Source organism: Cydia pomonella, chromosome 13 (assembly GCF_033807575.1).
Source record: "Cydia pomonella isolate Wapato2018A chromosome 13, ilCydPomo1, whole genome shotgun sequence".
NCBI lineage: Eukaryota > Metazoa > Arthropoda > Insecta > Lepidoptera > Tortricidae > Cydia > Cydia pomonella.
Genome location: NC_084715.1, coordinates 18,253,595 through 18,280,736, shown reverse-complemented (window position 1 = coordinate 18,280,736; position 27,142 = coordinate 18,253,595). Strand labels below are relative to the sequence as shown.

The 27,142-nt window shown below is 37.7% G+C and overlaps 2 protein-coding genes across 6 annotated transcripts in view; one reads left to right on the top strand and one right to left on the bottom strand.

Moving 5' to 3' along the window:
* Positions 1-27,142, top strand: part of LOC133524477 (calmodulin-A-like) — a 356,565-nt gene that overhangs the window by 112,849 nt on the left and 216,574 nt on the right. The window lies entirely within an intron of this gene.
* Positions 19,600-20,712, bottom strand: LOC133524457 (uncharacterized). Its single transcript, XM_061860493.1, has one exon. The coding sequence runs from the start codon at positions 20,524-20,526 to the stop codon at positions 19,741-19,743; it is 786 nt and encodes a 261-aa protein (XP_061716477.1). The 5' UTR covers positions 20,527-20,712; the 3' UTR covers positions 19,600-19,740.

Below are 27,142 nucleotides of genomic sequence, written 5' to 3'. Positions count from 1 at the left end.
GCGTCTACTATACAAATTCTAGGACCTTTTCTAGAAAGATCACAAGCTACATTTTTGGTATGTATTTTTATCTAAGTAAGTAGATTTTCTATTTTAATTTAAGTATGTGTAATATTTTTTTCACATTTCTAAATTAAATGTAATAAATTTCTGGCCTTAGTTATTTACGTTGATAAAACACTAGTAGTTTTTTTTATAAATAAATATTATAGGACATTATTTCACAAATTGACCAAGTCCCACAGTAAGCTCAATAAGGCTTGTGTTGAGGGTACTTAGACAACGATATATATAACATATAAATATTTATAAATACTTAAATACATGGAAAAACATCCATGACTCAGGAACAAATATCCATGCTCATCACACGAATAAATGCCCTTACCAGGATTTGAACCCGCGACCATCAGCTTCGTATGCAGGGTCACTACCCACTATGCCAAACCAGTCGTCATTTATAGTAGGTATTAGTGTAAGTTTCAATGTGTCTAAGAATTGTACTGGTGCAAAACTACATTTCAATAGAAAGAACTTATCCGGGACTTTTAAGTAAATTTATATCTTGGTATCTAGTGTACTAGTTTTTTTGTGCCATGAAAAGATCTTTCGTACTAAAAAGTTTTACTTTCTTTTTATATTCTTGGTCAAAGTTCTTGCATTTCTATGGCACAGAACTCACGGAGCGAAAAGACGTCGCGCACCGCGGCATACGGTTCCAATGTTACTATTGAAAGCATCACGCGATCACCGAGGCTCGGAAATGGCATTACAGTATATAGAATAGGAAGTGTCAAACGCCTTGGCCTACCCGGAGAGTTCTAGCATCTCATCCATAAGATTACCTCAGGACCAGGAGAATAGGCATGCTGAAAGAGAAGCCTCAGCAGTGTGCGATAAGAGGCTGTAATAGTGAATTAAGAATTTACCCATCAGATTATGCCAAAGTATGTCCCGATGGCGAGAAGTAGCAGTAATCTACATAACAAGCAAATCTTCATCTAATCGCGGCATACATTGGCAACTATATCCACCAGGCATTATCGCTATGGGTGACTCACGCTAGAACGCTCTGGGTCTGGGCCGAGGCGTCTGACATTTTGTTTTCTATAAAAAATATCACGAGACCATCGATCACCCATCCTTTGGTATGACGATCTATCCGTGCGTTGCAAAGTATGGTAGTATACAGCTCCGTGTATTCCGCGCAAGGAAAGACGACCAAAAACAAGTGAAGCGGGAATGCCGCTTATTTACATAGTGGGTGCAAGTTCAGTAAGTGCTGCTTTGCATTTTATCAGCTGCAAGAGCCAGCAATATGTTCTTGGAGTAAATAAAGAGATGTTTCGGTAGTGTTTAGGTTCACAGTGTTTTACGGCCGAAAAATTCAACGGCATAAATGTGTTTGGGGTAAATGTCATAGATATATTACTACGTAGCTTTATTGTCATAGATATATTGGTACGTTGACGTTCCGACCCGCAACCCTCCAAGCCCAATAAGAAAGAGACCTAGAACGGCAAGTTCGTACTATTCTGGTACAGATGGGTCAGTTTCTGATTAACTAAGCGGTAGATACAATGTATTGAGTCGTTCGGTGATATTAACTCAATTTGATGGTTTTTTGAGTTAGGCTGGTTTCATTCTAAAGCTGCGTACTATACTTTTGGTGCTTACTGTACTTATGTGAATATTATTAAGTGTGGAAGAGACACAAGAAGCTTAAAAATTCGCAGAGCTTATGTGGATATTGTCACCTCAAACATTGTTTGCCATATCTTCTTGTCCGACACAAATGAACAAAAAGAACAATTATTTTCGTCTACAACCTCAACATTGGCTGAAAGTGAGAGCGACCGCGGTCGAAAGTGGTTTAAAAATAAAAACGAGCCGGGAATAACTTGTAACAAACTTGCAAAATTAGTCTTTGACGTATTTTTGGACAGCATAATGAGCCATATTTTTTGTAAGGGTTGTAAAACTTCGTCAAGCAAAATCTTATTTCTTAGAGCAAAAGTGACGGTCAGGACTTATAATAAAGGTTCTTGTATTTTGTTTTTAATGCGCAATTTGTTTATTGTTTGTCCTTTAGATATCACTGAAGTAAGGAGCGAGTAAAGGCGGCAGTACAAAAAGTTTTGAGCCCTTTTTTGAGCTTGGCATAAAAATGGTTGAACCATTTTATGCAGTACGTCATCTAGCTACATATGTACAGTCAGCAAAACTTTCAAAAATATTGCTTGTCACTAGTGTTACTCAGCGACGGAATATACCGAATGTGGTCTATAACATGAGCAAAAAATTAAACTGTAGACTGAACTCCTCAAACTAGCCAACATCTATTCAGCGTTCGTAATACATTGTGTCTTAGAATAAACTTTCAAGTATTCTAAAAATCAAAATACCAGTTATTATAAAAAGTTGCTGAGCAAATGTTGGTTAGTGTAAGGAGTACACTCTACAGTTTAACTTTTTGTTCGTGTTACAGGCCACATCCGGTATATAAACGACTTCGAAAAATGGTCCATACGACTGATACTTATCTGATACAATATTGCTAAAAGATACTCCTTCTCCATAAATGTTGGCCCGCAACTTTGAATATTATCCTATAGGTACACAATTTCCCACTATTAAGAATGTTATGATACTTATGATTGATCAATAAAAGTTTTTATTGCTCAAATAAAATTCTATAAGTACCTGGGCGACCGAGCTTTGCTCGGTTATAACTATTTATTGTAATATGGTGGTGTATAGGTGATAATCTTAACTACATTTTATTACTAAATTAAACTTGTCTAAAACAATAAAAATTAAAAAATTATATATAAACTTGAACATATAAAAAAAAAAAACAAAAGTTAGTCACCGGGCGAGATTCGAACCCGTAACACTCGTTTAACAGTCTGCGTCTTAACCCGCTGGACCAGACGGACAGTGGCCGGCAACACGAAATTAGCGACCATATTCTGCGTCGAAAGAAAAACGCATGAAAACCCGAAAACACGCGTTTTCCCAAACATAAGACTAATCTAGATCGATTGTTTACCCCCAAAAACCCCCATATACCAAATTTCAGCAAAATCGTTAGAGCCGTTTCCGAGATTCCGGAAATATATATATATATATATATACAAGAATTGCTCGTTTAAAGGTATAAGATAATGTCTAACTGCCATAGACTTAGTATTTTCTATAGACGCGGCCATACGCGACAAAATTAAGGACACGTTTTAACTTTCCTGACAGCATACCAAAAACAACCTGCGTAATTTGGTCGGGTTCATTGCTCCTCACTATTTAAACGGTGGGCAACAAAAAACATCTATGTCACTTAGGACTAATCGAATTTAAACTGTCGTGAGACATACTAACATTAAAATAATTCTGCGGATTAAACTCACGTATTTTTAGTCACTCGCGCGACCTGATATGTTAGTGCTTGAGAGAGGAGACCTGAGCTCTCCGAAACATGTGGCGGGAGTGACTAAAAATACGTGAGTGTAATCCGTAGAATTATTTTAATGTAACTTAGGACTTTTTAGAAGTAGGCAGAAAGGAAAAGTGAGACTATGACAAGGACAAACAGCGCTTTCTCTGCTACTCCTACTGAAACTTCCATAAGACCATCCCGTTCAGTCAATTTCCCCACCTCCTCTTCAGTAGGATACGTCTAATGCAGTTAAATACAAAATTCATGCAAACCGCTTACGTTTGACGTTTGAATTTGACGCTCTCAACATGAGCTCTGTACAGTTGAGTCGCTCGCGGTACAAATCCCGTGGGATCATTTGAGCACTAGTCAGACTTTTATAGTTATTCTACTCCGTTGAGTGTTACCTAACTTACATTACGGAGAGAATTATCAGTCCAGTTCTAGAATCTCTTTGACCTATTTCTAGGTTCTAGGAAAGCATATTCCTCGAACGGATTCAGTGATCATACACATGAGTCAACGGTTTCCTCCTTTTGTCCATTGAGTAATAATAGTTCAGTGCTTAATTTATATTAATGGTTTTTTATTGTGATATTCTATGTTTGATATTGTAGATTTGTGATTATCTATCCCAACTTTAATATTATAAATGCGAAAATCTGTTTGTCTGTTACTTCTTCACCTTTAAATCGCTGAACAGATTTAGATAAAATTTCGTAGGGAGACAGTTTGAGATCCGTTGATGGATATACAGGTCGTCCCAAGGACATCAAGGGAAAGTACCTTAAATATCGTAGATAGGATATTATGCTGAAAAAAGACTTTAGCTATTTTTTTTAATTAGTAATTCTGCATTTGAAGATTTTCTTAGAATTACTTGCTTCGTCTGGGAATCAAACCGACGTAAATGAGAAAAAAAAATCAACCCTATTTTTATGATGTCCATCGAAAGAATGGACAAAAAATAATAATTCTGCTTCAGTAACATAGTATCTTAAAAGAAGGATGTATATAGGTCAGGCTGTTTTTACAGATCATCACCCTTCCACATAGATGAAGTCAAAAGCAGAAGCTACTTATCAATAAGAGATCATTAAAACAGTTGCTTGATAGTAATATTGTGTATGCTAAAAAAGTGGAAAATTTACTGTCTCGGGTGAGAGTCGAACTCGCGACTCTGAATCACTAGCCCATCGCTCTGCCGACTGAGCTACGGAGACTCCATTCGATGACAGTAAATATTTCCATCATATCACTCAAATGCAACTTAGGGAGGCGCCTAGCGAAAAGTACACTTCTTAAAGGGCTACTGGAGTTTCAAGTCACATTGAAAATTTACCAGTATCATTCGTCAGACGTTCCTGCTTAATATAAAATCATTTTTTTCTACTCGTCGACTGAAATAGGTAAATTAAGATTTCGTATACCAAACTATAATTGCGTACTTTTCGTGTATCAATTATAAGATTTCATTTCGATACGCTGTAATCAACTGTAATAAAAATTTACCAATCACGTGCCGCTACGAATGCGTATTATATCCCGTAGAAATGACTAAATGGGGGCGGTATGTCTAAATCTTTGTCTACTGAGATACTTACCAATTTTCATTAATTATTTAGGTTTTATAGTAAAATAAGTATTATTTTAGATTGTAGAAAAAGTATTGTATACAATAGTGTAATAATCAAGCTTTTCAATCTTGTACCTTACTTAGGCAACTCGGCAAGCTCCGTTGCCTAAAAACGGTACTCTACTGAAAATCTGACGACCGGTCTGGCCTTGTGGGTAGTGACCCTGCCTATGAAGCCGATGGTCCCGGGTTCAAATCCTGGTAAGGGCATTTATTCGTGTGATGAGCATGGATATTTGTTCCTGAGTCATGGGTGTTTTCTATGTATTTAAGTATTTCTAAATATTTATATATTATATATATATATCGTTGTATTCGTTGTCTAAGTACCCTCAACACAAGCCTTATTGAGCTTACTGTGGGACTTAGTCAATTTGTGTAATAATATTTATTTATTTATTTATTTATTTATTTATTTATTTATTTATTTATTTATTTATTTATTTATTTATCTCTTTATTATATCACGATTGTATAAAATACTATTGTGTGCTCATTATGATATAATTTAAAATTGATTTTCAACATTGTATGCTATAAAATGCTTAAAAAGTAATTAAGCCTTCCATTGATCCGCATCAATCGGCTCTGTGGGCCGCTCGCATCATTAATTAATAGCAGCGTATTCACAAAACACTCGCACTCGTGTATGCGCACTAAAACCTGACCTGAAACGGATAGGATGGTATTAAGGTACCATTCAGATTCAGACTACGCCAGCATGACTGCAGTACCTACTTTTGCAGAACGACATTACTGCTAACAGTCCTGCTATCGCGAATGTCTAAAGTTCGCGTAGCAACATGTATAATTCCAAACGGTACCTTTACCCTCTAGGGAAGTAGCAGATCGTCTTACCTCGATCCAACAAGATCTCGCATGGTCACTGATCTCAAGGTCATGTCACCCTGGTTGACCTGAGATCTTAAGTCGCCCGCGCGCTGCCAATATGATCACAAGGTCCGAATGTGATCATTGCATCTGCCTTAAAGATTCAGGTGGGTTTCGGTCAGTCTGGAAGCTATTAAGTATATACGGATGTAAAGCAAAATATATTTATATCGTTATTCGACCTTTTGAAACGTCAAATCCTCCTAGTATCGTCAACTAAGATCTCAAATAGTCACTGATCTCAAGGTCACGTCACCCTGGTTGGCCTTGGATTTCAACTCACCCGCGCGTTACAATGAGATTACAAGGCTTGGTCGTGACCATTGCACCTGTATTAAAAATGCAGGTTTCGATCAGCTGGAAGGCTGGAAGCTATTAGGTACAAGCGTGAAAAGAAATGTATATCTTCGATGTTCGCCCTCGAGTAACATCAGTTGTTAACAAGCCTTTTGGCAAGCAGGTATTATGTGGTAAAGCTAGGTGGATGATGGGTAAAAAAAATACTATGGATTTAAAACTCACCCTAACCCTCCATCAAAAAACCGCTCCCGAACTGTTAACAGGACTCAACTCGAGACTTAAATACTCGGTTTTTTTGCGTCATAAAAGGAGTCAAGTTCTTTAAATATACTTAGACTCACAAGTTTACAGGTCTTATCAACAATACTTATAAGATTGAAACCAATTACATTCTGAATATCTTCGCTAATTGGGCTTTGATACGTCAACAGTTAAGCCTTTCTAGCAGTCAAAGGTTGAGTAGGTAATTCAGTTCAGACTTGAGGTCAATGACACATAAAACTAGCTAGGTGTGTAAGCAAGAAATTAGTGTTGAAGTATTTATGAGGGTAAAACTAAAAGTTGGAAATTATCTAAAATGTAACATTGACATAATAGTTTAAAACTTTCAGTTTCTTGTAATCAAAATAAATCAATATCATACTTTTAATACGGATAAGCGTTTCTTTTTTTGATTTTTTTTTTATGTGAACTTTTTACAACTTATTTGTTATTTCTAGTCAAGATGACGAGTCCTTTTCTTCCTTATAGGAGAAAAAGAGGTCCCAAATTTTTCGTACATTTTGTATGTATGTATGTATGTATGTATGTATGTATGTATGTATGTATGTATGTCACTTTATTGTACATAAACAGGTTAACATAAAACAGACTGATTAGTTTGGGGTTAGGTCCATCTAAGTTTGTCCCCCTAAATATTTAATATTTATTTAAAAAATCCATATGGCAGAGATACGGTACGGTATCGGTACAGTAATTTCTACTACCTGAAGGTTGTCTGGAAGAGATCGCTTTTTAGCGATAAGACCGCCTGTTGTTCCTCAGTTTTTTTTTTATGTTAATTGCTGTATTTAATCATGTTTTGGTTGTGCACAATAAAGAATATTATTATTACCATACAGGATGATATATTATTAATATATCATCCTTGGATTTCACGTGCCTATAAATCCCGGTCTTTTGATAGGCTTGCGTGGGGATATAGATCCAATACGTAGATGTCCTTTGGAGAGCTTTAATGTCATGTAGAACGCCTGCTGGGACACGTTCACAAGCGCAACAATAGATACCCATGAACCGGTCGCAACAGGCATTGGGACTATTGTAGTAAAAGTGAACCGTATAACGGTCTATGGATTGAAGTTTGGGGGGACAAAGAGACTGGATTATTGCAAAGATGTCCGGACACCTGCCATAACAATGTTTTCACTAGTTATAGAGGCAGGCGGTGACTCGCCGCCCACTAGATGGGCCCCTGAGACTGCCGTCGTGAAGACGACCAGAAGCAACACCGGTGTGAGCGGCTCAGGAGTGCGGATTATTATTATTATAGATAGATAGATAGAATACTCTTTATTGGCACACCTCAGTAAAAAGGTACAAGATAAGAAACAATTGATTAAATGTAGAGGCAGACAACAGATACTTTTGGAGCGTCATTTCATCCACTGCTACTGATGTAGACTACATGAAAAAGACAAAAGACGATCTATATGGAGATACTTTACTAAAGTAGTCTTGTGATCTTGAACAATTGTGTCAAGTGCTATAATAGCGTAACTTACAAAGTGCTGAATCTATCTAAGCAACTTAACCCAGTTTTAAAACTTGAAGCACTCAAACCAGCACAGTCGGCTATGTCATATCAATCAACCGCAACTTATAAATTATTGATGACGCTGCACTGGGGTTGGTAATTAGGAATAATACGATATTTTTGTACGGAACTGGTATCTATTTTACCGAGATTTTTTTTTAAACGTTTTAATAAAAAACCTAGTTAACATTTAAATGTATTTCATTGCGTCGAAACTGAATCGTAAAACATTAACCGTATTACGACAACTGCGGGCATCACACGTGTGCTCTAATTTGATTATAAACTACACGGCGCAGTGGACGTGTTAATGAAATGCATAATTGACGTTTAATTGGCAACGGTATTTGCACAACGCAGTATGTATGTGGAGTATTACGGCGATAAAGTGATGAAATAACTTTTTAAAACGTTATTTTCTAAAAAGGGGTTTTTAAGCTGGAATGATCATATAAGTGGATAAGTGGCGGCAAAATAATATTTTGATAGTACATTGTGTGTTAAGGGCGGTAAACAAGAGTTTACGAATAAGTGTTAATTAAACTGAAGGCGAAGGCTAGGGCTTAATTAACACGAGTTCGTTATTCTTGTACCGTCCGTGGCTCACACAATGTTTTTCATGACATTTGTTAGTAAAAAACTAAATTTAAGCGAAATAATAGGTATGCGCTGACATTTCAAACATTCGTCCGCCATATTTTCATTCTTTGACAGGTTAGGCATCGAAGGCACAGATCCATCCGGCATTCAGCCATGATTAAAAATTGTGTAAAATAATTTATAATAAATAAGTCTAATAAATTAATCAAATTATTTTTAAATATAAACAAAATTATTAAATTATAAACGTTATATCTACTTTGTTCATATGAATTTGTGACATAATTAAAAAATATGCCCGTGGGCATAATATAGGTAGCTCATCCCATCTCATTATCGCTCTAAAGCGATCTCTTCCAGACAACCTTTAGGTAGCGGAATTAAAAAAAAATAATGTTATGTCAGTAGGTGTTCCAGATGCAATAAAAGAAGTCTAGCACAGAATAAACACAAAACAAAACAATATATCATATACAAATATAAATAAAAAAGCGGCCAAGTGCGAGTCGGACTCGCGCATGAAGGGTTCCGTACAATTTAAGACGTATTAAAAAAAATCTTCTTACTAGATCTTGTTCAACATTTTACCACTTTGGACACACATTTTACCACTTTGGAAGTGTCTCTCGCGCAAACTATTCAGTTTAGAAAAAAATGATATTAGGAACCTAAATATCATTTTTGAAGACCTATCCATAGATACCCCACACGTATATGTTTGATGAAAAATTTTTGTTTAAAATTTTATGACGTATTAAAAAAAAACTACTCACTAGATCTCGTTCAAACCAATTTTCGGTGGAAGTTTGCATGATAATGTATATCATATATTTTTTTTAGATTTTTCATTCTGTTATTTTAGAAGTTACAGGGGGGGGGGGGGGACACTTTTTTTCACTTTGGAAGGTTCTCTCGCGCAAACTATTCAGTTTAGAAAAAAATGATATTAGAAACCTTAATATCATTTTTGAAGACCTATCCATAGATACCCCACACGTATGGGTATGAAGAAAAAAGATTTTTTGAGTTTCAGTTCTAAGTATGGGGAACCCCCAAAATTTTATTGTTTTTTTTCTATTTTTGTGTGAAAATCTTAATGCGGTTCATAGAATACATCCACTTACTAAGTTTGAACCGTACAGCTCTCATAGTTTCGGAAAAAAGTGGCTGTGACAGAATCGGACAGACAGACGGACATGACGAATCTATAAGGGTTCCGTTTTTTGCCATTTGGCTACGGAACCCTAAAAAGATATATAAATACATATACATACATATATTAAAATACATATTATATGGGTCTCTATTGTTTCCCATAAAGTTTTAAGTCATAATGTATTGTTTGTCCGCATTTTCGTTAGTCATAATTTGGTTTTTCTCAGAAACGCGTAACTTTTCAGGATTGCCATAAAACAAACCTAACCTAACCTAACCTATCTATAGGATAATCTAAGGAAATTCCTGAAAAGTTAACGGTTTCAGAGTTATGACTAATGATAATATGACTTTCAATAATTATGTCAAACAAAGGGATCCGATATTATATATATAATAAATGCCAGCTATAAGTATAAAGTAAAGTAAAAATAAAGTAGTAGGTAGGTACGGAACCCTTCATGGGCGAGTCCAACTCGTTTTCTAATATGCACAAGGAGCGTTGAAGAAGTTGCCATGGTACTTGCCGATATCAATATCTACACTTATATAATTACAATCTCATTAAAGAATATAACGGCAAAAGTGTAAAAAAAAATGTATATTCATCCTCTTTTACCACCACCTGGATTTCCGGAAAACGCGAGGTGTAGATATCTCTGTCGGGTTTTCTTTGGCGTAGCGCCCTTAGGGCAGACTTTGAAGTCGCGTCTCATTGAAAACCGCTGTTTTGCTTTGCACTTCTTAAATGTGTCGTTTTTTTTTTAAATGTAAAAAGGGCAAATTAAAAGTCTTTTCATTTGGTCGTGATAATTAATCTTTAGAAGAAAATATCAGCAAGAAGCTTAGGTATCCTTATTACTGATACTAAATTTCTTAAGCCAAAAAAAAAAGATTTTTTCGATTTTTTTTTATACTATGTCGGTGGCAAACAAGCATACGGCCCGCCTGATGGTAAGCAGTATCCGCTGTGTACGCCTGCAACTCCAGAGGAGGAGGAAATTAATTCTAAGCAAGCCAGGAATCGTATTAATACTTTCATTGGGTTATACTTATGAGTGTAATCCGAGTTTGCTCCATCCCAGGAAGTATGCAAAAATTATAGCTCTCTTTCAGTTTTTTGCTTGTAGCTCAAAAATAATACGTCCGATGGAAAATTTGCTATAATAATAATGATGGAAAATTTGCTATAAGAGTTGATATCTAAGGATCTCAAAGATACCTTAATATGAATTCGTAGTCAAAGGTTGTAAAAACTGGCCGCCATTTAGAATTTCGTAATTTTTGGTATGATCATGTAAAAAAAATTAAAACGCCTTTTCACTAAACCTTTGATATGGATGGTAAGTTCCTTCTACATCGAGTGGTTTGGCATTCTAAGGAAAAATGTATTTCCCAAGGCTCCGAAAGTTTATGCACACCTGCTGGGATAGATAAAACTCTGATTACACGCATTTAGAACAAAATGATGGTAAAAAGACGATTTCCAGCTTGCTGGGAATTAACTCCTCAAAACGCTTATTTTGGATCAAATTTGATTAGCCTAATAGGTATTAGAATCTAAACCGTATGGCTTGGCACATATACAGCATAAAGCATACTGAATGGGTAAATTAGGCTCTATATACACACATTAATCCTCAATAATATAACAGTTAACAGCCATCAAATTGCGCAGCGTGCACCTAATAAAGTGATTTGGAGCACCGCCAGCGCCGCGATTGCACTCTTGAAACATATTCATTAATGTTGCCATGGAATAATTTTACGGTATTTCTTTTAATCTATCTATAATTATCGATTGATAATTCATCTATATATCTATGCTTGTAAACTTAAATGTGACTCGCTTACGAAAAATATCGTGCTTGCAGTTATATCGGGTGTGGCCTGTAACACGAGCAAATAATTAAAATAAAGATTGTACTTCTCAAACGGAGACAATTTTTAATAAATAAATAATTTAAAAAAGTAAGTCTTTAAGACTCCCTCTTTCAATAAATCAGTACTTGATAGTAAGGAATTTGTGCGACATCAGCATATCCCAGTTTTTTGAGAGGAAAAACTTACCAGTGCTAGTGATTAATTAAATATATTTAGCGACAAAGTGTGACAGGACCACTACCGTAGTGGTCGTAGTGACGTTCGTAACGAACGTCATATATCCATAGGAAATACTTAGTATTTGTGATGGCACTTTCGCACGTTGCTTGCCAAATCGTTGCGGAATTGCTTACACGAGCAGATTCTGTATTTAATTTGCTAAAAATTTATTACGTAGTAAAAAAGCACTTCAAAAAAGTCAACGAATTTTCATATATGAAAAAATAACCCATTTTTTTAACGAGCCTATAAGTGTCCCACTGCTGGGCAAAGGCCTCCCCCCGAGACTTCCAATCTTCGCGATGAACTGCAGCATCCGTTCATTTGCTGAGAAATATGTTCAGGTCGTCCAGCCATCTCCTCTTAGGCCGACCATGCCGGCGTTTACGTTGTGGCACCCACTCTGTGGCTAGTTTAGCCCACCTCTGTGAGTGCATACGTCGTACATGGCCTGCCCAGTCCCACTTTAGCCTGGCGGTAGACGATGCCTGTTATAGTGCGCAACGTAGTGTTTCGGATCCGGTCAATCCTTTTCACCCCAAGCATGTTGCGCTCCATGGCTCTGGCAAACCTTCAGTTTGGTCTTTTGTAACTCAGTAAGGGACCACGTTTGAGCACCGTAAGTGAGGATTGGCAGTATGCACATGTCGACGAGCCTCCGCTTAAGAGCTAATCGAAGGTCTTCCTTCAAGGAGCTATCCTTGAGAGACCATTAGCTCTTCCAAGCGTTTTGGATCCGTCTTTCGACTTCTTTGTCCCATTAAATACCTATCAAAAAAAATCCGGCATTGAACATTTTGAAAGTAATTCGCCTGATTTTTGACGCCCGAGCTCGCGGCTCTAATAAGAAGGACCAGATGTGTACCAGTTCCAAATATTGCTTCAAGTTTAAAATACGAACATCGGCATATTGAACTGTCACATTTAAAAAAGTTTTACGATAAGTTTTCGATCGAAATGGTCTATGTAAAACTTCGTTAGTTTTAAATGAGTTTAGAAATTTTCGAAGTTTTTGTGATTTCGTTGACATGAAGTATTTTGTTAATGGGAAATGTTTTACAGTTTGTTTACAATTTATGAAAGGCATTTATGTCTCAACTTTCAAGAACATAATATTTATTTAAGATATGTTTATTTTGTTACAATTACCTAAAGGTTAAATATCTACTATCTACACCTAATCAACCTTATATTTATGACTATGCCTAGGAATTGTACGACTTTTCCTCCTTTCCATTTAGGCGTACTTTAAGTTACGTTGGTAACTTAATTCTCTTTTTTATGGAGTCTTCTCCATACGTTGGTATGGAGAAGACAAGAAATGACCACTCCTATTGTCTCTTAAGTTAAATAGTAGAGTGTAACTGGTTGTAAGCTAGTAGGCTCTCCGACACATGTCGTGCGAGTGAATACACTTTCACGAATTAAGCCGTAATAGTCCATTACGATACAAGTCTGAAAAGTAGGAAATTCACAACGAGTGGCGATAAATTAAAACACAACCGAAGGGACCACCAACGCTTAGACCCAGACAACGATATATAATATACAAATACATAAATACATAGAGAACACCTAAGACTCAGGAATAAATATTTGTGCTTACGGGGATTCGAACCCAGGACCATCGGCTTCATAGGCAGGATCACTACCCACTAGGCCAGACCGGTAGTCAAATATTATTGTCAAGTTGAAAATCTCAACCATCATATCCATTTGTGGCGGTAAATCGTAGGTCAATTTAATGGGAAATGGATTATAAAAGAAATTTAAAAGTGCTAAAAGTTTATACACGTGCCGCTGTCTGAAATATTAATCGTTATCGGTCATCAAGGGGCAGTGAAAAAAGCTATAAAAGCTTTAAAAGCCCATTCACACGTGAGCTTGCAATGTGCGATCGAAATGAAGCAGAGTAGATTAAAAATAAGTAGCATATCTTTGTACGGCACTTATCGCGTGGGCCTCCCACAAAAAACAAGGAACGATATTTAAACTCTTTTTTTAGGGCACAGCTAATCTTGCTTGGGGATTATAGAAAAGAAAAATTGGCCAAGAGATCTGTAGTTACCATTCTATCAGAATAGGCTAAACGGGGGCTATTCGTAAGTATAAGGGAGTACATAACAAGCATAAGGAAGTACCTTCGCAGCGCTTTGTACGTCTTGTTACTAAAAAGAGAAGACTTTTTGCAATAACTCAAAAACGGCTAGACCTATAGTTTTCTTTGAAAGTATTCATTCAGCTTTTGTGTAACGATTATTTTCATCCTTTTTAAAGGCTGCACACATATTTTTCGGAGCGATTATATCGGAATATATTCACTTTATCAAAAAATGGTTGTTAGAAACCTTATACCCCACACTATTGAGTTGAAGCAACAAAATAACTATAAAAATTGTATGGTAGGTAGTACACAAAAAAAATTTTTTTCGTACTTTTTATTTTACAGTTCTGTCGCCGTGTATAATTTATGTATCCATGCCAAATTGCAGCCTTCTAGCACTAAAGCTCACGAAGCAAAGCCGCGGTGGCGGTCAATTAGGTGGTTATCTGAATTAGTGTTGGTCACATCAAAACTCAAGTGGAGTCCTCTACTTTTAAGACTCGATTCTGTTTTTATTCTTATAAATATGTCAAAGCTCAAGTTCTTTTAGACTCGTTACAGATCCGAGTCTCTTATAGAGACTTGAGTTTTTTTCATAGATCTAAATTTTTTTACAAAAAAAATTAAATGCATTATCTACTTGTTAAATTCTTGAGTTAATAAGTACACAAATTATATAATAACGTCCGTTTTCATTACTGTTATTTAGATAAAACATATAAAATTGTTGGTGGAGTCTTTATTCGAAGGCTCGAGTCCTTTTATGTACGCTTAAAGAAGACCCAACAAAAGAGTAAAAAATCGATTTGAGACTTAAAAGACTCGAAAGTTTTTTAAGCGCTGAGTATTTTAAAAACGAGTCCAGTCGTTCAATTTTGCACCCAAAAGACTCGAGTTTCTAAAAACACTAATCCAAATGATCGGAGAATGATCTCTGAATGACACTATGTTCATGTGAAAAACTGAATAGTTGCAGAAAAATTACTGTCTTTAGTTTCTACTGGATTTACGCTCGATCGAAGTAAAAGTTAATATCATTCATTTTCTGTTATTGGACGATTGTGCAAATTACCACGTACGACATGTACGTGTGTTATTATTGTAATGATACGTCTGAGTATGTGGCGAGTATTAAAGTAACCATTGATTAAATACCTACTTTTAACTTCTTAACACTAAAACATGTCATTAATTTTTTAATGTGTTGTGTACCGTAGCGTATAAGTTGACTCTAAATTGTACAGTGATTTGGTTTAGACTGTCAGACTGTATACATTTTGTTTAAATAAATTAATAAAAATTAAAGCATAAGTGCTTATAACTAAGTATTATTTATAAGTACGACGTAGTTGTTCCTTGTTCACTGGAGATAGCGGGTGGGTGTCAAAGTTGTGTAGACCGCGCTCGGTCTAACCTAATTCAAAATCAATATAAAAGGTAATCACGGTCCATATCCCGGTCGATTTAAGTCTATTGAAACTATCCGTGGATCATTCTAAACTGTGAGTTGTTAAGTTTCGTAAACAGCGTAATTCAATTTTTAAATATCCAAAACTTAAAAGTAAAATTTAAAAGTAAATTTTAATGTAAAAGCGGGCGCAGCGGCGGAAAGCGCCGAAATTTTGAAACGTAATAAATATAAGAGCCTCGGTAGAGAGTACCATTTTGTACCTTTTGGCGTTGAAACCCTAGGTCCATGGGGTCCCAGCGCGCACAAGTTTTTTGGAGAAATCGCGAAACGTCTGGTTGACGTAACTGGTGACCGAAGAGCTGGCGGCTTCCTCGCACAACGTATCAGTATTGCGATACAACGAGGAAATGCCGCCAGCATCCTTGGTACAATGCCTCAAGGGCCTATTTTAGATATAAGCTAGTTATAGTAATCATCTGTATATATCCATTATGTATATTACAATACAATACAATACAATACAAATATACTTTATTGCACACCTCAATACAGAAACAGTACAAATAATACAACACATAAAGAAGAGGTAAACAACAGGCGGTCTTATCGCTAAAAAGCGATCTCTTCCAGACAACCTTTAGGTAGCGGAATTAAAAAAAAAAAAAAAAAATGTTATGACAGTAGGTGTTCCAGATGCAATAAAAGAAGTCTAGCACAGAATAAACACAAAACTAAGCAATATAATTATCATATACAAATATAAATAAAAAAGATATATAAATACATATACATACATATATTAAAATACATATTATATATATATATATATATAATAAATGCCAGCCATAAGTATGGAAAAGGAAGCAGATAAAAGTATTACGGAGCAGGTAAAAAGTGAAGTTTAATGAGTCTCTTGAAAGAATTAGGAGATTGAGCGCGCCTTAAATCTATCGGCAGAGAATTCCATAGTCGGATAGCCTGAGACGTGAAAGAATGATTATAAAATTTAGAAGAGGATGATGGTACAGAAAGAAGCAAGTTCTGGGAGCACCTAACAGAACGGAGGTAACTGAAACGGTTCTTGAGATAGCGGGGAGTCGCGGGGTTAAAAAGAATGGAATACAGAAGGGACAAAACGTGAGAGTTACGACGTAAGCGAATAGGGAGCCACTTGAGCTGCGAACGGAAGTGAGAGACATGGTCATATTTGCGTAACCCAAATATAAACCGTATGCACACATTTTGGATACGCTCAAGCTTATTAAGTTGCTCCTCAGTGAGATCGAGATAAGCAACGTCAGCGTAATCCAGAATAGGGAGGAGAAGAGTTTGTGCGAGAGCAATTTTCGTAGGAATGGGAAGGAAGTTCCGTAATCTCCTGAGTGAGCTAACTGCCACGAACATCTTCCTGCTAACTTCGGCCACCTGAGGTCCCCACGATAAGGTACTGTCCATAATGATGCCAAGGTTTTTTACTTGCTGCGAGTAGGGAATCAAAACACCATTAAAGTAAATAGGTGAGAGGTTGTTAAAGTCGATTCTGGGAAGCAGTTTTGGGCTACCTATTATAATAGTCTGTGTCTTAGACGGATTAACTTTTAGGCCAAAACTGCGACTCCATTTCGAGATTTCCTCTAAGTCGCTATTCACCCTATTGATGATGGACACGAGATCGCCAGTGACGCCCTGCAAGTAAATCTGAAGATCATCGGCATAAAGGTGATAATGTGAAGTAAGGTTAGAAGTAATTGAATTTATAAATATGGAGAACAATAAAGGAGACAACACGCCGCCTTGCGGAACGCCAGCCAACGTGTTGCACCAAGAAGAAAGGGAATCATCTACCTTTATGCGCTGCCGACGACCAATCAAGTAGCTACGAAACCATTCGACTACCGCAGGAGATATATTCAGAGAGCGTAGTGTTCCAAGGAGAATATCAAAATCAACGGTATTAAACGCATTGCTAAAATCTAGCAGCGTTAATACCGTCAATTTTTGATCATTCATCCCCGCCCGGATGTCGTCAGTGATCTTCGCGAGTGCAGTAGCCGTACTATGCCCAGGACGGAAGCCAGACTGGAAGGGATTTAAAAGATTATTTGTGTTAAGGTACGATGTAAGCTGTTGGTGAACGAGACGCTCAAGAATTTTGGACAGGAAAGGGAGAATTGAGATGGGACGATAATCTGAAAATGAAGAAGGTTTAGACGTTTTAGGGATCGGAACGATACAGGCGTCCTTCCAAAGTGAAGGAAAGGAGCTGGTTGAAATTGAATTATTAAGAATGATGGAAATGACAGGGGTGAGTAGGTCAAGGAGAGGAAGGATCATTTTACGGCTAATACAATCGACCCCAACGGCATTAGACGCTATGGACAGTACGCTCTTCTTAATATCAGTGTCGGTAAAAGGAACAAGACAAAAGGGAGACGAGTCAGGAGTTGGAAGAGAAGAGAGGTAGTCAAGAGTCTTAACTTTATCAGGGCCACTAAATTCAGCAGAAGTGGAAAAATGCTTGTTAAGCTGATCGAAGTTAATATCTTTAGGGCAGTTTTGTTGACACTTTCCAACTCCTAGTGACTTAAGAAATTTCCATACTTTCGCCGGGTCACCATTTTCAACAGACTGGTGAATATGGCGTCGCTGAGCATCCCGACAAATGGTGCTACAGCGGTTACGTAGGGCGTGGTAGCGAGCTCTGTTAGCATCAGACGTGTTCAACTTGTACCTAGATTTGGCAGAGTTCTTTTTCTCCAATAGCGCCTTGATTTCGTCAGTAAGCCAAGGAGCAGGAAGATGCTTCACCTTAATCGAGCGGACTGGGGCGTGCTCGTCATAGAGTTGGGTCAGTAAGGAATTAAAAACTGACACTTGATCGTCAACAGAGGCAGCTCTAGAGATAACACCCCAGTCAATTGCCGATGCGCTTTCACGAAGTTTAGCTACATCCATCTTACTAAAATTACGCTGAAGAAGTACTTTAGCTTTAGGCTTTGGAGGTCTTACTTTGTAAGAAAGAAAAAGAAGGTCATGATATGAGAAAGCATCAGCAGGATGCTGGCCATACTTGACAACATGAGAAAGCGAGGACGTGAGAGTAAGGTCAAGAAGGGACGGAGTACAATTTGGAAAGTGGTGCGTAGGGCCAGAAGGGAGGATATTCAATTTACAGGCATGCGCCAGGGATTTAAGAGACCGCGACCGATGGTCGTCTCTGCGGAGGCAGGTATTAAAATCCCCCATTATAATGTGGTGGTCATACGAAGGCATGAGATCTTCAATGAGTTTTTCAAGAGAAGCGAAATAATTGACAGTTAGTGACGGAGAATAGAAGACCCCAAGGAGAAGCTTCGTATGGGAGACAGAGATTTCGAGAAAAAGAAACTCAGCGGTGTCTGAGCAAGGAGAGTGTGCTGAGGTGCCTATAATGGAAAAGGGGATATGGGAACGTAGATAGATAGCAACTCCACCACCACCTCTGCCCAAGCGATCGTTACGTATTAGGTGGAATCCTGGTAAAGAAAAAGAAGTGGATGGCAAACAGGGTTTGAGCCAGGATTCTGAAACTAGGACCGCATGAACATTATTTAAATCAAACGTCGCACTCAAGTCACTGTAGTGCGCTGGAATGCTTTGAGCATTAATATGAACAATATTAAAATTTTTACTAACGTCACAGAATTCTGAGCTAAGTAAATCATGGAGTGACGGTGGCAAGCTCTTAAAACTGTCGTCAGTAACACTTTCACCTGAAGAGAATGACACAAAATTATCAAGATCAGAGGCACTGCTATGGCTGGACATAGATAAACAAAACAAAATATATATAATAAATATCGATAAATTAGACTTAATACAAATAAATATAAAAGTAAAGTTAATACACTAGGGCACTAACGCTACCTGCCAGCATACTAGAAGAAAATAAATTAAGTTACAATTATGAAGTGTGGAATTTCATCTCCACCTTCCGTAGTTAGCAGTTACAACGTTATCTCACATGACAGCGTATAAGATAATTACGGTACATAGGAAAAACAAAACGCAATTTTTATTATGGCAACACTGAACGGGTATGTCAAAAGTGACTTAAGTGACAGCAAACTAGAAAGACTATACAGATATAAACAAAGTCAAACGATACATTAAATGAAATAAAAAAGGAGGTAGAATATAACATGTTACCCGACTAATTGCGAACAAACAGAAAAACAGGATTATAACACGATCAAATTCAAGAGTTCGCCTCGCACAGAACAGTATTAATAGTCATCAAACAATCATCTTATGATCGGGACTTCGAGACTCCACGCTTGGACCTCTTATTCGGCTCTTGCTTCGCCTCGGGAGCTGCCTTATTAATCGGGGTCGGAGATAAGGCCACGGACGGTCCGGCAGGCGCTGCCACAGCAGCGGACAGTGTGGTTGGAAGAGACTTGACTTCAGTAATGGAGTTCGCACGATGCTTCACCCCATCCTTCCCGAGGATATACACGTCACCGTTTCGCGTCCAGCAGCTGCGGATGCCAAAGCGTTCGCGGGCCTCCATGAACGCAGCGTGTCGCGGCTTAGTTAAAAACTCACCCAGCGTCACCCCGGAACCCTTTAGTTCCACTTTGTTGAACCAAACGTCGTCTCGGATTGCAGTGTCTTTAAACTCAACAAGAACAACGCGAGGTTTCTTGTCGCGGCCACTGCGCCCGCCCAACCGATGGCTTCGCTTGATATCCACAGCGGCTAAGTTGTCACGGGTGGCCTGAAGTGCATTGACCACAAGAACCGCTGTATCTTCAGACTCTGCCTCTGCGATACCATGCACCAGCAGCATGCTGCGACGGGAGCGTATCTCTATTTGATCCACCTGGCGAGTCACAAGATCCACTTGCTTTTGAAGCATGTCGAGAGCTTTCAGTACAAACTCCTTGAAGGCGGCAAAGCTGGATGACACTGAAGCAACCGTGGGGCTAGCTGGGTCTGCTTTGCTGAGGCTACTTTGAAACTCAGCCATCTGCTGTTTAAAGAAGTCTGCCAAGCCTGACACAGAATCTTTGATAGAAGCTACTTCAGCCATTGTGTTGTGTCAAAAAATATTTATTAATAATGTGAGACAAAAAGGTGTAACTTTTTGGAAACAAACAAGGAAATTACTGGTAGGTGATTAGCACTAAAAATACATAGATTTGATTTAGTTTTAGTTGCCAAAAGTTGTTAATAAATATTTTTAAATAATAAATGTTGTGCACAAGATGTTGCTCAGTTTTATTCACCTACCCACACCTTATATTGTTATTGTCAATAAAGTAACGTAATTTATTGTTTCTAGTAAGAAATTAAATTGCGTGAGAGTTAAAAATATTATTTTATAATGCTATAACTAAAGCCTGATTTACAATAACTTAATAAATAGTTACAAGTCACGCTCAAATTTTTACGAGGAATTTCCTTTAAAATTTTCGCGTTAACTACTCTTTTAAACGCGACCTATGACTAATATATTTATTTAGTGCTGTCAAAAGCTTGCTCAGTGTTTGGTCGAAATTTGGAGAACTTGTCCTTAATTTATGATTCTGTGCACTGGGAGATTGACATCAGAGCCCCTAGTGTAAATTTATTCGATAGCGAAACGTGACGTACGCGTTTGCGATAAGTCTCATTTTGTATGGGATTTAGAAACAGCGCGCCAAACGGGACGTTTTGGAAACTCAAAATCCCATACAAAATGAGGCTGAACGCAAACGCATTCGTCACGTTTCGCTATCGAATAAATTTACACTGGAGGTACAGATATATTTGTTGTTTCGTTGTATGTTTTGTGTTGGATTTTGTATTGTTTTCACGTCCTATGAGAAAGACTGCATCATAAACACTGAAAGAAATGTTACTATTTATCATAATATTTTGTTAGGCAGGTCAAAATTCTTTTCGTTGTCTTGTTTTTGTTCCCAAAAAATGTGACGGAGTGGAGCTTTTTGTATGAGAAGAAATTTTGTTTTTTCACGTAAAATATAGTCTGAAGCTAGAAAGACATACAATAGCACTCGATTTTTTTATTTATTTGATGGAAAACAGATACAAGCGTGACAGAGTGGTCAGAAACATGACAACGAAAATAATTTTGACCCAGGTACTACTTACACACAAAATAAGAACTTGCGAACTATGCATCGCTATTATATGTTATGGTTGTTACACCGGCCATCAGGTTGGTTAGTAATTACAAAATCGGTTTTAAGATATTGATCAAAATTTATTTCTTTATTACTTCAATTCAGTTATTTTTTGAATTACTTAATGAGTTCAGCATTTTTCAGTGAATGTTGAAGTATTTAGGTGAAACTAAAGCGCCTTAAATAGTTTTGTAACCGCGTTTATTAGAAAATACTTGAGACTATAGTTTCTAAGTAGTTTAGAGTCAGACCAAGTTAAGTTGGCAGCGATTTTGATAGCACAGACAGAATTTTGACATTTAAAATAACACGTGCACCGTCTGGGCTGTCAAAATCACTGCCAACTTGGTCTGACTCTAAATCTCTCGAGTTCGAATTTCAATATATTTAGTCTCAAAGGTCTTTAAGACTCGACACTTTCCCAACACTGCGACAAAGTCCTAAACTACCCTAACCTAACACAAACCTAGTGATCTTGTAACCTTGTCACCCTAAACCTAGGTGGCAAATGTTTTGTTTCTAGGAGCAATCTGGTATCTTAGCATAACCAATAAAAGTAGACCTACCCGTTCTTTGCCACGTCGACCAAAATAGTCCATTACAGGGTTCCATAAGGCTGGTTCTATAAAATGTAGCTTGGAAACTATCCAACTGCATCAGAAATAGTGGTAGTTGCGGAATATTATATTTTTCTAGTGAAAAAGTCCTTGCTGTTGATTGGATGAAAGTTAATAGCGGCCAGTGAAAGAAGTTGGGCAGATTCCAAATGGTGTTGTAATGTTTTTACTTCAAGGATTTTTGAAATAAAGTAATAAGAAGTTATGAAAAGTTAAAATGAAGCCTTAATCTTCAAATTGTCTAACGGTAAGGCTAAAAAGCGTACCAAAAAAGAAATAAAATGATATTTTCTTGAGTACAATGGAATAATAAACTAATTTTACGGTGTAACTCGAGAATTTTTAGCCACTCGCACGAGAGCTTAAATCTTAAAGTGTTTTAGTTAAATAGTGAAGTGTAAGCTAGTAGGCTCTGCGAAACATGTCGTGCAAGTAAGTAAACCATAAAAGGAGTGGAATCACTTTCTGCGAATCTATCCCCAGTCTACTATAACTTGGATCTTTTTGAATCAAGAGTAAATAAACATCTTTTAGGTAAGCATGTTCCATCCTAGACTGCATCGGCACTTACCATCAGTGAGATTGTGGTCTAATGCTTACCTTTTCCCAATAAAAAAATGAGTTTGTTGTGCCAAAGCAGGCATTAAATTCTAGAATAACTGAGTGTTAGTAAAAGTAAACCGTAACTTGGGTAATTTTAGTTTTTTTCAAATTTGGAATATTGTATGCTATTTATACTCAGACGACCCGATCAGAACTTTATACGTCAAACATTTGCTAAAGATACTATAGAGGTATGGATTAGATATGTCAGTGTCAAAGGTGACGTTTCTTTAAACAAAAACTATGGAGTGTGGAATTAAGAGGAGTGATATCTCTTATGGTAGAACTGTTGCAAAAGTGTCCAACTGTCCGCTATAAATAATGGTTCCAAATCTCTCCAGAGTAGCGCTAGAGTAGCGAAGAACCTAGGCGCTATTGACGGAGTGAAGTGCACTGTCTATGATTTGATTTTTTTGTTCAAGTATTCTAGGTATTGTAGCGCCACCTATTTAAGGTATTTTGATGACACTTTTTGGTACATGGAGATTTATTTCCTTACCTCCACCTTCCTTAACAAGAAAATTACTTTTGACACTGACATATACAACCCATATCGCATCTTTAGGAAACTTTGGTCGTACCTAACTTAAAGTTCGAATCGGGCCGAGAATCATGAGTTCTTGCAATCCTAATAGGAGAAAAAAGTGTTCGAATATTTTTGTTTCCATTCGGTTACCATTTCTCATAGATTTTGTATGACCTTAACGGAACCCTTGAAATTTTCGATACATTTTTGTCCCTTGGAAGGACATTTTAAAGAACTTTTTTTCTCATGGTAGGATCGAAAGAACTCGTGATTCTGATCACAACTGTTTAACATAAAAAACACATTTGATAAAAGTTTACGTATACAACTTTAAATGAAATGGCCTTCCTTTTTTTTAGTTAGCCCGTTAAGGTGGCGACTGACTTGTAACATTTCGGTGTAATGTAACGTGATACAACCCGAGCATTACAACAGTCAGTGCAGCGAGCCGAGCCGCTCGACGCGAGCACCGGGTGCTCCACTCGGCTGTCGGTTTTTACGCGAATCCCTTTGAGTGTTACAAAGGTGGCGACTGACTTGTAACGATCGCCGTGAACGATACATTACAAGCAAATGTTACAAGTAATGCGCCACTGCTGAGCGAAGGGGTCTCCCCGTGATTTCCACAGCTCCCGTTGTCGAGCTGTTTCTGGCCAGTTACTGACGAAGGTGTCTAATCGTCCCGCACTCTCCGTCTGGGCCTGCCACGTCCGCGCTTCACTTGCGGCATCCACTTGGTGGGTATACTAGCCCACCTATCCGGATGCATGCGGCAGACGTGACCCGCCCAGTCCCACTTCCTGGTTCCCCTACACGATGACCCAGCGTAGGCCAGTCCAAGGGACGCATTTATACGTTAGAGGGAGCAAGTGATATTGCTATCTCATTCCACCGCATAGCTGCGTCCCTACGAGTGGCCTACGCTCGGCCATCGTGTAGAGGAGCCCTCCTACATACCTACCATCATAGCTGTACATACTATTTAAAACTAATATAATTTCGTACCTTTAGCCAAATAAAAACAAAAATAAGGTACAAAATGTCGTGATTCACAAAACGGATTTTCGTTTCGCGTGTCCAATTAGTTGTTTGTGTTGGTGGACCTGCCACTGGTACACTTATTCTGTTTGAATTTGGAATTTATGTCGAGGGAATAAGGTAAAGAAACGAATGAGTTTTTTAATATATGTAACGGCTAAATGCGTGGTGCCCGTATAATTGTCACACCACGCATAACCACCATTGGAAAACCAATTCAAATTTGGAATTTATTGCTAGAGAGTAAGGTATAGAATCGAATGAGTTTTTCAATGGCTGTTATGGTTTTGCGTGATGGCAGGTTTTACATTAGGTTTGTTTATATTAGGGAATTGAGCCATATTTTTTTTTTTCGTTTTTTTTTCATTATGTTGCTTAATAGGCAGTTTTTAATAGTAATTTGTTGTGTTCATAAATTTAATAACAAATCAGACAGATTTTGGGAATAGAAATAAGTGGTCTACTTAATACTACTTCAATAATTAAATAATTAGGTTTAAGTGAAAAAAAAAGAAGTTGTAACCGATAAAAGTCGTTAAAAAAAGTTAATTCAATATCAAATAACATAAACGGTAAGTACTACGCAAAAATTGGGAATTTCGAGAATGAATATAATGACCACCCTAAAGTACCTAGGTACCTACCACTCAAGAGCATTGGAATGGAATCGGGTGGCTTTCTTTGGATATTTCTGTATAAAGGAGTCCGTTTTCATTACTTATGAGAGTACTTATTCATCTTTTTTTATGTTATAAAAACTAGCCCCCGTTCTAATGAACAATCATAAGCCAGATTTTGCAGATACAAATCATTAAAAGTGTGAACGTTTTTTTATGATTTGGGTCTGCACAATATGATCCATGAGGCCTTTAAGTTAACGCCAAGATTTCGCCAAATCCGATAAAATATTTGGATTTACGTATAATAATATCATAACTCAAGTTAAGGCACTGCGCGGCGCGGCGGTGAGAAATGGCGTCAGCGACCGTCGTCTTATGCCACCGCTGAAGGCCTTAAGGATGTAGCATACATCACTAGGCGCCTATTCGCAATATTTCCCTATTGTTATAGCTATTGCGTCGAATGATGGTCTCTATGAGAGTTCCTTTTATTCCCTTTTGGTTGAGTTTAACTAAAAAAAATGCATTATAGGACATAAATTGTATAGGCCCTATAGTAAGCTCAAGGTGGCTTGTGTTGTGAGTACTCAGTCGACGATAAGATGCAGATATGTACTTAAATACATAGAAAACATCCATGACTCAGGAACAAATATCTGTGTTCATCATAAAAATAAATGCCCTTACCGGGATTTCAACCTAACCTTGAACATAGGCAGGATCACTACCGACTACGCCAGATCAAGGCTTATTGAGCTTACTGTGCACTGTGGGACAAGGTTGACTTGTGTAAGAATATCCCAAAATAAATCTCATTTATTTATCTCTGAAGAGGCATGAGTGGCAATACACAAGAATGTTTAAAAAGTAATCATTGTGTAGTTATCAGAATGTGCCTAGCTATCGACCACACCAAACGTCATGGCATACTTGTCAACGAATTTAAATATAGGATAATTGGCACTGACAATATTATTGATATTATCACTGTATCGGGTTGAGGTTCCATATTCGTCGTTCGGTTAGAAAACGGTAGTGGCTGACTCTGATCGCAATAACATATAACGTTAATCCAAATTTAAATCAGTGAAACGCAAAAGTTCATCCAGTTTTTCACATCGCGGTGGGAAATTTATAGGGTGCGGAGCCGTATTTCGAATATTGACATCGGGTTGACTCGGCGTTTGCAAGCTCGGAGATGATAAATGAGCGTTAACCTTTATGGAACGGTTGCCATCTTATGGAGCGCCCGGCATTATGAAAATACGTGATTTTCTACTAAAAGATGGCTGTCGACTTTATTACCACGAGAAACATGTGATAGTTTATCTTCATGCATAGCAGCGGTGAATAGGTAAATAGAATAACGAGTATGATCTCATACTCGTATCGCTAGTCACGACACATTGTCGTTTCGCCTATACGAAGCACTTTCACTACATACCGGGAAACTAACTTTATCGGCTACGAGTTAAAGTGACATTCTGATGGTAACTGCAGCTGCACTGATGCGACATTACTGATGCGACGTCGATTGCGCTGTATCTTAGTGCACAATTGCCAACCTTAATGCACAGATTTGCGGTATATTAGTGATCAAATTGCGGGACTTGGTTATAAATGCGGGACTCCTCCAACCGGCCTAACTGGGTAATTGGCCTGACCTATTGAAGGGTATCAAAAATGAAAGCTGATTAATTTAAGACCGAGCAAGCGAGTAAGCGCACGGTGTTCTCGTATACCGCGTCCAAGTATATTCAAATTAAAATCACGCGCTCTCAAATTTCTCCAGTTAACAACTGAACGTTCGTTTGTGTGCTTATAATCTAGTCTAGCCTAAAAAAAGTACCAATTGGCGTCCCGCGCGGGCCTTTTGCGGGACGCGTACTATATGGCCCCAGAAACCGGACGTCCCGCATATAGCGGGACGGTTGGCAATCCTAGCTGTATCCGTCAATTTTCTTGATATAATGGGTGACCAGAGGCCGTGAGTTCAAGTCTCACCCAAGACAGTAATTCCACTTTTAAATTTCTAAGCTTAATAGCATCGTTCGCAGACGTTTCTGCTTGTTAAAAAATAAAATGGGTGACGTTCGCCACCACATTACGGCACGAT

Excerpts from the sequence above, each read along its gene's own strand:
- LOC133524457 (XM_061860493.1), bottom strand. The coding sequence starts at position 20,526 with ATGGCTGAAGTAGCTTCTATCAAAGATTCTGTGTCAGGCTTGGCAGAC.